Source organism: Arctopsyche grandis, chromosome 6 (assembly GCF_051622035.1).
Source record: "Arctopsyche grandis isolate Sample6627 chromosome 6, ASM5162203v2, whole genome shotgun sequence".
Taxonomy (NCBI): Eukaryota; Metazoa; Arthropoda; class Insecta; order Trichoptera; family Hydropsychidae; genus Arctopsyche; species Arctopsyche grandis.
The window spans coordinates 27,134,284-27,148,028 of record NC_135360.1 but is presented as its reverse complement, the minus strand read 5'-3'; the positions used below and the strand labels follow the sequence as shown (position 1 = coordinate 27,148,028).

Below are 13,745 nucleotides of genomic sequence, written 5' to 3'. Positions count from 1 at the left end.
GGATAGAAAACCAATCAGAAATAAAAAAATTGCCAAATAAATGAAAAATAGCACGGAAAAAAATCCGTAAAAAAAAATATATTTTTGACTTTTAAAATTCGCTAGACAATTAATTAGAAGTATTTTAAAGCAATGAAATATAAAAACTAATAGGAAAAATATCTGACTATTGATTCCAATACTCACTTTGATCGTAACAATCCTAAATTTTGAGTTAAAGACCGCAAAAGCTAAAAAACTGTAAAAATCACGGATTTTTTTAAACGCTCATATCTCGTAAACGATCACCCACCAACAAATATCAATATCATATTCCAATTCAGCGGGTCAAACTTAGTAAAGATTGGCTGGTCTCCGCTCTGGTAACTCAAAAACGTGATTTTTTGTTGCTCAGTGTCATTACTCGCGAGTGAAATGACTCGTTAAATACCAAATGGCATGAGATTCGATTTAAAGCCGATTAAAATGAAATAAATAACTAAATTGCGTTTTATATATATATATATAATATTTATAGTTTGTTCTTCTATATTTATACTGAACACCTACATATGTACATAATAAGCACATTCATAAAGACACTTTGAGACAAACATGGTACACTTTGAGATGCTAAAAATTTTTATTTACTAATTAATACATACATATGTAAGTTTATTTTTATAGATTTACGTACAATAACCGCAATATTATAAAAATCTCTCTAATGCAACAGTGTACATAGTATATGTACATATATCTTCATGTGTACATATTATACGTAAGTAGCTGGAAAACACGGAGATGGTAAAAATATTAAAATATCGAGAAAAGAACAAAAGATCGGTGTTCAGCGTCATGTTATTGTTAGGTAAGCCATAAGACTTTACGATCGGAACTCAAATCAAACGCAAAAGGAAAAAAATTGGATAAAAATAGTCAGGTTTGTGAGAAAAATGTATTTGCCTAAGGTTCACGAGTGTATAAAATTTCATATTTGTCTTATTCATTTTTTTTTTCGTGAAATCGGGTATCGCCATCGTCAAATTTGCAATATGAAAAAGAAGATGGATTTATTCCATTTATTAAATTTCCTCTTCGTATGTCTGTCAGACGCAATTTACGAGCATATGATTATATTAAATATTTGGCGTGCAATGAGCACCCTTCAGCATACTGAATATGAAATTTGTCAAAAAATGTGAGGAAAAACTCTCGGGGTCGTTGAAATTAATAGAAATCCGCACTCGCGTGCTAAAATCGGCAATCAGAAAAAAATATTCCAATTTTATTTGAACATTTAACATACAAACCCCAAGATTACTCGGTTAATTACCTTTCTTAGAATCATTTTCTCGCAAATACATATTTACATTGAGATTTAAATTGTTGACATTAATTTCGAAACCTTTTTTTCGGTTCACTAATTTTAGTAAATACATATACATATAATTTAATTTTAAAATTAATCTTTTTAAATATGTAATTACTAGGCTTTCAAGAATAACCATTCTTGTCTCTGAATGCCTGCTTCGTCCTTGCGTCTTATGTGTATTACTACATACATATGTACAAATGTACACAAAATAAAATACAAGAAGACATACAGACTTTTTCCATTTAAAGATAACAATGAACATCTAGGATAACGACCTTCGTGAATTATTATTATACCTCATTTTTACGCGAAAGTAAATAATACAGTTTCTTCGGCCCCCTTATTCATACACTGTGATTTACTCATAATTTATTGTACTCAGATTAAACTAGCATATGATATATATTATAAATACATACATACATACATAATAATACAATGATAGATGTTCGTAATGTTTATCTAATTTTATTCATAATTGTGAGAATACATACATATGTATAAGTTTAAGTTTTCAATATTATAAGTTTATACAATATTATTATTAGCTATTATTAGCCCTTTTAAACAAAAACAAAAAATATTGTGGTCAGAACATTATCTCAAAAAACATGTTTCAATAGAAAAAATTCAATATAAAATAGTATTAACAGTGGGAAAAAATCCCAAGTAAAAATACGTACTTTTGACTTTTGATTTGAACTGGATGACTAATTAGAGAGATTTGAAAGCTGAAAATTACTACAAATGGAAGATAAAATACCCGAATATAGATTCTAATATTCATTTTGAACAGGAAATTGACAGATTTTGAGACATCGAGCGAACAACACCAAGATATAGAAAAATCGCGCGATTTATAAAACACATATATCTCATAATCTCGAGCCAATCAACATTTTTTATTACCAGATTCGTGTTCACTGGGCATAGATCTATAAGAAAAGTCATATCTCATCTCTGAACCAAAAAAAAAGTCATCATTTGTCGAACAGTGTTATCAATTTTACGTTGACCTCCACAACATAAAAAATATATAATCGTAAGAAACTTTAACTACATAAAAACATATGTAAGTTTCCGATGCTTCTCTTGACTCGTGTCAAGTGGATTAATTCATCATAGTAAGTGGTTTTCTTTGGTGCATTTTCTCCATAAACCATATGCGAATAGATACCATATGCGAATAGATAATATAACCTGGCTTTTTTCAACACAATAGAGCAAACATTCATGCCTTCCGAACTTAAATCACTTTCATATAATATGAGATCGAAAATAATGAATCTTTACTCATTGGGGACGAGAATAATGAGAGGTGATCTAATTGTCTAAAGTCCATAAAATTAATGAAGTGCATTACAATTCACCCATGATAAACCTGCTTAAGTTTAACAATTACAATCATCTGAGAGGTCATCTCAGGCTCTTAAAATATATTTATTGCAGAATAATTACAGAATCCTTCTTTTCAAAGAGAGTGGTTAAAGTTTGGAAAAGTCTATCCAACGAATCAGTAACTTCTAGTAAAACCTTTTTAAAAATAAACTTGATGATTATTTGAAATAAAAGGGGTTTTGTAGTTCTTCCTTTTTTTAATTTAAGTATATCTTTTGTATTTTCCCTTGTTTATTTTATTTTCGTCTATTTTGAAATGTTTTCTTTTCAGTTTTCTTTGTATTTAATTTTTATTTTTATTATTGTATGTATGTATCTATTATCAAACTCCTCGAGTCCATCGGATTTTCCACCTTTCCCAAGTATTCTAAAATAAATAAACATCAAATTTAACCGAATCCATATTCCAAAATAACAATACCACACTCTCGCGAATACTCAATAAAATAAGTATGTAAGTATGTATGTATATACATACATATATGCATATGTATGTAAGTATCTTTGGTTGCCAACTTCGTAAATAAAACAAAGTTTCAATGATAACAATTCAATTGGTTGAATATTATATTTTTTTGATTCAAATAAATTTAATAAAAAAACAAATGAATATTTACTATTAGATTCACCATGTTTACGCTGTTTATATTACAAATACTGGGCGAAGCCGGTTAAAACAACTAGTACTCAATAAAACAAGTCTCAAAAAATTAACCCCTTATAAATTTATCAATTTAACCCTCCCTTATCGAAGTGGGGTATGCAAGTGCCCCCTTTTGTACATTTTTCGTAATAACTATGTGGTTTTCAAAGCTATACATACTACATTTTTTGTATTCCTACATAGAATGAACTACAAGAAATTTATTTTAATAGATTTTGTTTGATTTAGAAAAGGGGTACATCGTTAAAAAATACATTTGTACATTTCTACGTTCCAAAGTATGATTTAAAGGCGGTGGCGATAAGTCATGTTTTTGACTGTTCGCTTGCATATTCTTGTTGATCGATGAATCAATGCAAGAGAAAGAGGAAGCTATATTTTCATAAGCTATTGTTTTCGTTGCTTTTGGTGCGTGGCTATTACTACTGAGCTTCTCAAATATCACATATTTGAAAAACTTGTCAATACACCGTTATCGATCACTGTCAAGCAAGGATAAAATTTTACCGAAAATGTTCCAAAGGATCGTTTTGGTATATATCACTGTCAAGCAAGGATAAACACTAGTATAGAATTTCAACGAAACAGCTCCTTGTTTTTGGTTTTGAAAGGATGGTACCATGTATATACCACATGATACCACGTATGTGAACAGTTACACCATATTTTTTCTGTATGTTCAAAACTGTTTAAAAAAAACGTCCCATATACCACATTCCACATACCGCGCTGTGTGATTTCGCCCTAACTCGTTTGCGTTCGCATGACGATGCTCGTCGTTATTTTTGAATACAAAAATAGTAAAAAACATGCTGTGCAACTAAAACTTTTTTATTTTGACGTATAAAATGATAAATAAGATATACATACAACATTGAACCCATTTTTATTGAGAAAAGCTGTATTTTCATCAAAAAATACTGGTGTCTTACTTGACTCCGGTTTGGGACATTCGTCCGATCTCGACGCTCCGTCCTTCAAAGGTTAATGAAATTGATTAAAAAGTTTCCATGCGAATTAAGCTTGTTCCGATAATATTTTCAATTAAATATATTTTCCAAATTCGAACTTTGACATTTCCAGCCACAGCCTTACAGTAACCCAACTCGACTGAATAAAAAATCGTATTATGCATTATCTGAAACTTTTTCAGTATAAACGCCTACGTGTACAGTAAAAACATGTTCATTTCGCCGACATTGTAAAATACCCACAAGCAGAATGTTAATCTCTTACACAGATCGAGCGAAAAAAGTAGATCTGTTACATTTTAAGTACCTACAACGATCACGACTGACACATTGGAAATAGCGTTTGGTTTATCTCCTTTATCATATTATGTACCTATGTACAAATGAATAACTGAAAATTATATATAAAATGGTCGAGATGGACAGATCTGATCATTCTAATATATGTAGCGCTTTACAATGGATACGTTTTGAAAAAATGGATCGAATATACTGTTGTAATATATGTACATATGTAAGTAAGAAAATTCAAAAACATTCACAATCCTAACTTTTAAACTTGTGTTTCAAAACTCTTAAGCCTTTTATATTAGTATACTTTTGAATTTGCAATGCCACTATTCCATATAAATCATACAAAAACCCATAAGAGTGATAACCATATTACTCCGACATCGAATACAGTACTTTATTTGTTACTTTTTTTATATAATCAAATATACATAGCTTTTTAATTAAACAATTCAAACAAAATGTCAGAATCAGGCCTCTAACTTGTGGAGTCAAGAAGTAACTCATTGGTAACGACAGACACACAAAGTAAACGTGATCAAAATTCTCAAACATATTTACATAAACAGTACATAATTGATAAAAAATTTAACAAGCTCGGTGTATTTCTGTTTTAAGAAATGAAAATAAAATTTCCCAGTAGCATTCCATTTTCGCGTAATAGACGATTTAGTCATTGGAAAATTGAACCAATTGCATCGAACACACAACCGGAAAAACAATTTCAATAACCGCGTTTGAATGCTTTTCCTCTAAAAAAACATTTAAAAAAAAATCGCTTCCTATTCACAATACACAGTTTTGTACCTTTTATTTATTTAAAATTCAATTTTAGTTTTTTTAGTATATTTAGTATTTAGTATATTGCAATATACATACATATGTATGCACATACTACATAGGCTTCTTAAATTGTGTTTACTACCCAATTATCCGAAACGGTTCCTCAATCTAAATTCTTATTAACCCTGAATTATATTCGCTTTTGTGCACAAGCCAATAAAATACTTCGTTAACCAATTATTTTCGGGATCTGAAACTAAACCCCGAGCTTAAATCTTCTATCATAGCACTATGTAGCTACATAACCTTAAAATCTAATTAAGTACTTTATGTAGGCTATAATTCTGAACTTACGTAATATAGCCGCGACGTTAATGAATCGAAAATTCATTGACTTCTCCATATTCACATACATATGTATATATTAGGTGGGCTGAAAAGTTCGTAGGCTGACACATAGATAGCGCTACTAGTATTAAATCCATATGATTTTTAGTTAGCCCTAACCTTAAAAAGACACGTGTATAAATTTGACAGCTGTCGTACTATTAGTTTGTGAGTTATAGCATTTTGAGTGAAGCAACTTTTATTAGTTTGAAAAAATGGATAAAAAGGAATTTCGTGTGTTAATAAAGCATTGTTTTTCGGCGAAAAAAAATACTATTGAAGCCAAGGTTTGGCTTGATAAACATTATTCGGACCTTGCACCAGGAAAATCAACCGTTGAGACGTGGTTTGCTAAGTTTAAACGAGGCGAAATGAGAACCGAGGACGATGCACGCAGTGGACGCCCCAAAGAGGCTGTTACCGACGAAAACATCAAAAAAGTCCACAAAATCATTTTGGATAACCGTAAAGTGAAATTGATTGAGATAGCTGAAACCCTAAAGATATCAAAGGAACGTGTTGGACATATCGTGAATGAATATTTGGGTATGCGAAAGCTCTGTTAAAAGTGGGTGCCGCGCGAGCTCACAATCGACCAAAAACAACAACGAATTGATGATTCTGAGCAGTGTTTGGAGCTGTTCAATTGTAATAAACCCGAATTTTTGCGTCAATATGTGACAATGGATGAAACATGGCTCCATCATTTCACACCGGAGTCCAATCGACAGTCAGCCGAATGGACTGCACGTGATGAAGTGACTCCAAAGCGTGGAAAGACGCAAAAGTCGGCTGGCAAGGTTATTGCATCAGTATTTTGGGATGCGCATGGTATAATATTCATCGACTATCTTAAAAAGGGAAAAACCATAAACAGCGACTATTACGTAGCGTTATTGGAGCGTTTGAAGGACGAAATCGCGGAAAAACGGCCCCATTTGAAGAAGAAGAAGAAAGTGCTGTTTCATCAAGACAATGCACCGTGTCACAAATCAATGAAAACGATGGCAAAATTGCATGAATTGGGCTTCGAATTGCTTCTGCATCCACCGTATTCTCCAGATCTGGCCCCGAGCGACTTTTTCCTGTTCTCAGACCTCAAGAGGATGCTCGCTGGACAGAAGTTTTGCGCCGATGAAGAGGTAATCACCGAAACTGAAGCCTATTTTGAGGCTAAAGACAAATCGTACTATAAAAATGGTATCGAAAAATTGTATGACCGCTATAATCGTTGTATCGCCCTCAAAGGCAACTATATTGAATAATAAAATCAAATTCTAACAAAAAAAAGATTTTTTCTATGCTAGCCTATGAACTTTTCAGCCCAACTGTTACATACAGGGCCGTCGAGAGGGGTGGAAAGGGTATGCAAATGACCCGGGCCCAGCTTTCGAAGGGGGCCCCCGCAAATAATATGTACATTTTTGGTGTTTTCAAGTAACAGATTTTACCTACTTATGGCATAATAAAATTTAGGAAAAGATCTGTTCTGGTGTTCAGAATGGTCAGTTCCCTCGTCACAATATCCAAAACAAATTATTAAAATAATCCTTGGTCGATTCAAGCAGGTAACAAGCGGACAGTTAAAAGTACGAAATTAGCGCATTTTTACATCGATAATAAAGATAAAATCTTTCACATTTACCTATTTGCAAATTTGCTACGAAACTTTTAACTTTTTTGCAAATTTGATGCACGTGCTATTCCTAGAATAATTCAACAGAAATATACTAATAAATGATTGATTTTAATCGTTAAAAGTGTCCGATTGTATTTCGACTTTAGGAATATACGTTATTCAAACATGTTAAAATGTTGCTGTATAATTGCGAACGGTAGACTAGATTCAGAATATTTCAAATCAAAGTTAGTTTTTAACTTAAGGGGGACCACTAGTGTGAAATTTTGAAAAAATCTTTTGCATATTTCAATAGTCTATATCTTTAAAAAAACATACTAAAATTTCAAGTGCATATCTCGAATAGTTTTTGAGTTACAGCGAAATATACGCAGTATATCGGCGATGATGATGGTGCCACTTACAAAGGATTGTTTGATGTTCCAATACAAAAACTTGAGTGCTGTCTACGTGTAAATAAAAGAATGGGATCACGATGCCGTAGTTTGAAGAACGTTTTTAAGACCTTGGGAGGAAAAAGCAAGGATACATAAAAAATTACTATCAAATTAATTAATAAACTCCAGTGGTCTCAAAATTATAGAATTATCCAATTATGTTGCTACGTCAATATTCAATGACGGTTATTCTTCTATTTTAAAAATGTTCAATGTGATGGGGAATAATAGTTGGACCTGCAGCAAACGATTATGCCGCTGACAATAGCAGATTATCGTTAACAAGCTGCTTCGAAAGAGGGCCGATCAGCTCGAAGAAAAGCTTCAGCAGCCCAACAGCTGTCTTTCAAAGAAGAGGAAGGTGCATTGTATGGGTCTGGAATAGCAGATTAGCAGTAGGTATGATATTTCTCGATTTATAACCACGAAATCAATAACTTAAACTTTAAACGCGTTTTTCTCGAAACTACATTTTTCAAATTTGCTGCAGTTATAACTCGATAATGAATCACCCGATCGATTTGATTTTTTTTCAGCTTCTTTTATATATGTTACTCCGTGCCATGAACCTCCAGTTTTCCGATTAAATAAAAAATGTAATTTTGGCTGGCCAAAAATCAACAAATTTATGCGCGAAATTTGATTTTTTTTTTTAAAACTCCGCCATTTTGTTAAATTTCAATTTTTTTTGATCGAAGTTCATGGTACGGGAAATATCTTCTAGTTTAATACACTTTTTGAATTTTTTGATTTCAGGCACTGTTGAATTTTGATTTCAGGAAGGTTGCTATCACTGCAGCAGTGGGGGTACTTTTATTTTGGAGTCTTGGGAGATTGCGTATAACTCGCTGAATTTTAAATTTTTTTTGTCTAAAAACTTTTATAATATATATCTATAAATATATCCATAAAACGATAGAACATTCCATCCAGTAGTTTTTTTTTATTTTAATTCCCAAAAATCACCTTTTTTTCGCGCGGTCACACTAGTGGTCCCTCTTAATAATATGTATGTGTCGTTTACGAATTCATTTTTATTATTCAACTGTTTTCTATGTCGATTATTTTAACCTATAATGACATGTATCAATCTGAAGTATGTATTAGTATATATGTAGAGACATTTTAAAAAGGTCTCACAAAAAAAATCATCCCAAATTCAATACATTATTATCTACTATGTATCTGCTTTTCCATGAATAATATAAGTTGATATTTTACGGCTTCGTGTTATATAATGTTATATGTTTAATTTTTATATCATGTATAACAGCATTATTTTTACTTTATCTACATATGTACTTATAGATGAAGTTTTGTGATCATGCGAAAATTCGAACTCGAGATTTTGACTGATTCGAACTCAGAATCGATTACTGATCACGTTTTCATGATCTAGAAAAAATGTGTGTGTGTGTCTGTGTATTTTTTTAAAATGAAACACATGTTTTAATTATTTAATTTTTCATTTGTTTCAATATATTGTATTTATGTACATAAATTAATATGAAATATATTTTAATTAACTAGCAACGATATTAATTGAAATACCCACATCAATTTTTTTTTTACATATTTTGAAAATTTTTTTTTACAAAAATGGGTCAAGGGCGGGCGGATTTTCAAATTTGCACCGAAGCCCGGATTTTATCTCTACGGCCCTGTATACATAGACAAACTAATAAATGTAAACAAATTCTTGAAATAAGATCATGCTAGCAATATTTAATTTCACTTAATGATACGATCCGCAAGGGTCTACGTGACGAGCCAGAATGTTAAATTACAGAAAACACAAATATCGGAAGGCAAAGATCGAAAATCGAAAAATAAAAAAAGGGTGCATGGTAAACGGTATATACTCACTTAATTTGCGCGAGCTGGGTACAACAGGAACAAGAGGAACAGGCTTTTCCTCCCGTATTCTGCGCGCGTACATTAATACGGGAGGAAAAGCCTGTTCCTCTTATTCCTGTTATATCCTGCTCGCGCAAATTAAGTAAGTATGTACCGTTTACCATGCACCCTTTTTTTTTGATCTTTCGACTTACGATCTTTCGATTTTCGATCTTCGCCTTCCGATATTTGTGTTTTCTGTAATTTAACATTCTGGCTCGTCTCGGAGACCGGATCCGCAACTACATACATAAGTAATATGTACGTGGATATGTTTTACTAGACGAGAAATGTGAATCTCATAATGAAAAATGGAATATATGTAGTATCAGTCATCGATAACCTGATGAATGAATAGGCAGAAACCCAAATTTCGGTTTCTATTATTTCAAATGAACGAACACACGCACGCCCGCACATATTGTACATATATGTACATATGTACGTATGTTAACAGTGGTGTTAGATTAGATTAGTTAGATTTCGAACAACGGGTTTCCGGAAACCCGTTGTTCGAAATCTAAAAATACATATAATTTTTGTCAAAAAATATACAAATCTTGAAAATTCAATAAACTCGTAAATTTTTATTATCGATTTTCGAGATTATGTCGACGATAGCGATTTATCAATAAATCGAATTCCGAAAAGTATCCAAGAAGGTAAGAAAATAGCCAACTTTTGCTGTGAGCTCTGCAGAAGCTAAAAATGATATTTAGTTTAATGAATAATAATCCTAATGATCAAAGAAATTGTAGATAACATATCCCACTCAATGACTATTAAACTTCCTCGAAAGGCAATTTCTGAATTTGATGCAAAGCCATTTGTTGAATCGTGGTTACATCAGAGGCATCACACTGCTGATGAGTGATGATATCTGTGTATTAAAATTAGCGACGTAAAAAAATCAAATTACACTATTGAGTTCAAATTTATATTATTGGATGTATTCAAATAAGCATTTGAAATATTATAACATTCAATTAATACAAACATATACATATAAGAAAAAAATTCATCCAAGTCACTATTACGTAAAAATTGAAATTTATATTTATTTTAATAATACTGCCTTGAACGAAAAAAAGTGACATGTATATATTGTACATATGTATGTACATACATATGTATATATAAATTGAAAAAAAATTGGAAACCAGTTGTTCCAAAATTGGGGTGCCACCACTGTGTTTATATATTTACATACATATGTAAATATACATATGTATGTAAATATAACATTGAACGTTGGCATTATGTTTTAAAGTGAAATCGCCCAAAACGAGAAACGGAAAATACCCCGAAAGATAGATCTCCCTATTATGAATACAATGAATTAACAACATAAAAGAGATTATTCTCAAAAGACAGACATTTGCAAACAAACTTTCCATTGTTGAGGATATCGTGCTTTAACCAGCGGTCGGGAACCAAACCAAAAAAACAGCCCAAAAAATTTTTAAATTTTAAAAATATCACGATAATATTTATGGAAACAAAAAATTGTAAACCTATGAAATAACTTGGAAATGATCGGTTATCAAACGTAATTAAAATAAATGCAGAATAAGAAATATTTAGAACTTTATCTTTATTTATTAAAAATAATAGCGAGACAATACTGACCAATTTTTCTCCTATGTACGGTTGTGAGTCATTATTTTCTGCAATGAATTTTATAAAATTTAGTTTAAAAAATTCATTCAATGACGAATCTTGATGAAAGTCACAAAATATGACGCAGATATAAAACAATATATTTGGCTTCCAATAAACAAAAATCCCATTAATAAATAATTATTTTTGAACTATCGAACTGAAACTTAGTATCGGTTACTGAAATTCTAATCGATACGACGTACTTTCTTTTCAATTTTTTTAGTTGACCCAAATGGTACCTCTCCTTATAAGTGTCCTCTTTTTTATATTATACTAGTTGTTTTACCCGGCTTCGCTCAGTATTTGTAACATGGCGAATCTAATATTAAATATTAATATGTTTTTTTATTAAATTTATTTGAATCGAAAAAAAAAAAATATTCAACCAATCGAATCGTCATCGAAACTAACTTGTTTTCGATTTCCAACCAACCATAGTTACAAACTTACAAAGTCTCTTTCGAAATTATATATTAAAAGATGTATTATATATTATTCCAGAATCCGGCGGCCCCCTGCGCCCTTCACCCCCAGCGCCCCCGGGGGCCCTCGCCTCCAGCGTCCTCCGGACCTTCGCCCCCGGCACACCCGAGGGCCTTTGTCCCCGGCACCCCCCGTCCCCCGTTCCCATGTCGTCATTGAAATTTTGACTTGTTTTCGAAGTTCCAAACCAATTTCCAACCAACAATATTTACATACATACGAAGTCATTGTTTATTATAGTTATTAATTTATTTTACTTCACTAAAACTATATGATTTTGTTTAATTTTTTTCAATATAATTTTTGAAAGCCCTTTGTTTACTTCATTCAAAATTCCTTGCCTCTCCTGAAATTCAATAAATAAGTATTTGGAAATTTTTGCAAGCAAAACGTAAAAAGGTTCGCCACCCGTGACCTGGACGATGTAGTATGATCAACACAAAATATGGTACACATAATGTTGAAAAGCCACCTTAGACTAAGGAGTCTGGATTTCAACTTCAATGACTTCCACTTAAAATTATATTCAAGTTTTTTTACTCACTTCCAGCGGTATCATCACGAAGGTGACGAGCAGATCGGCGATAGCCAGATGCGATATCATCAAACTAATCCTGGACTTTCGCCTCCTGGACCGGAACAACGTTATGAATACGGTCAAATTCCCAATAGCAGCAATCACGAACAGAACACAATAAACTATAATCACAGTCAAAGCATTTTGATTGAAAGTGGGCGGCACAAAGCTGGTAGAATTTCTCACTGCTTCATCAACCGAACCACTATCGTTATACCAAGTAGTTTCATTCATGCTAGAAACACCCGAAAGCACTTCCTGGTTACCGTCGAACATAACACCGACGGGTTTTAGGGGTTGAAAGTACCAAGAAAAGTTCACTTTAGCACTGTAGCCATCTGAAGTCGGCATCTTCGATCCTTCATCATATCCACTCACGACGCGTCAGAAAAAAATTCAGTTAATTTCGTACGATTTCGAGGGGGAAAGTTTGAAAGCTCGCACCCTGAAAGCTTCGGCCATACGATGCGAGCCCACACAGTGGAATGGTCTCTAGTGAAAGCTCTGAGAGCTCTGATCCCCAAGGCGCAGGTGCAGTTTCCCACCTACCAAATTCTACCCCGACGATATACTCCCCTCTCATACTCCTCTCATCGGGACAAATGACCGGATTCTAGGTTTTCCACTTTATACTCCGATTGATGAACAGAAGCTTTCCGCTGAGTAAAAAATAAGTCCCTTAAGAAAAAATAGTTGACTTTTGTGAAAAAAAGTATCCGATTGGTAGTATCTTTTGCGGGTAGACGACAGATTCTTTATTCAAAAGCATTCCTATGCTTGATATATTCTTGATTTTCTTTTGAATATACATATCCTTTGATGGATTTTACTTTCTAATAAATGGTCTCATTTTCATTGTAATATTTAATTTCTCTATTTTTTAGCGTTTAAAGCATGTATAAAGGATTGTAAGAGTCAAGTTATTAAGAGGGCTGGACAGCAGCGCCTTGTCCATACAAACGTACTATACTTCTCCCTTCCTCAATTATGGCACTAGAGAAACTATTTTTTAATATGCTATGGATATCCACCATTGGGGTGCATCTATCGTTTTATTTTTTTGATTAATTATTTTTTATAGGAGCTAGGAGCCGCCAAACATCTATAAAATCGCTTCTTTTTTACACCCACGAAACGAGTCCAGCGTGCTTATTTAACGGTCGATTTTAAAAAAATACGCCGATAGATGCACAGAAAGTA

The 13,745-nt window shown here is 32.5% G+C and overlaps 1 protein-coding gene across 1 annotated transcript in view; it reads right to left on the bottom strand.

The window, feature by feature from the left end:
- LOC143912669 (adipokinetic hormone/corazonin-related peptide receptor variant I-like) overlaps positions 1 to 12,896 on the bottom strand; it is an 82,650-nt gene extending 69,754 nt beyond the window's left edge. Inside the window, exon 1 of the mRNA XM_077431965.1 lies at positions 12,513 to 12,896. Coding sequence (XP_077288091.1) covers positions 12,513 to 12,896 — 384 coding nt within the window. The remainder of the gene's footprint in view (positions 1 to 12,512) is intronic.
- Between the last annotated feature and the right edge of the window lie 849 nt (positions 12,897 to 13,745).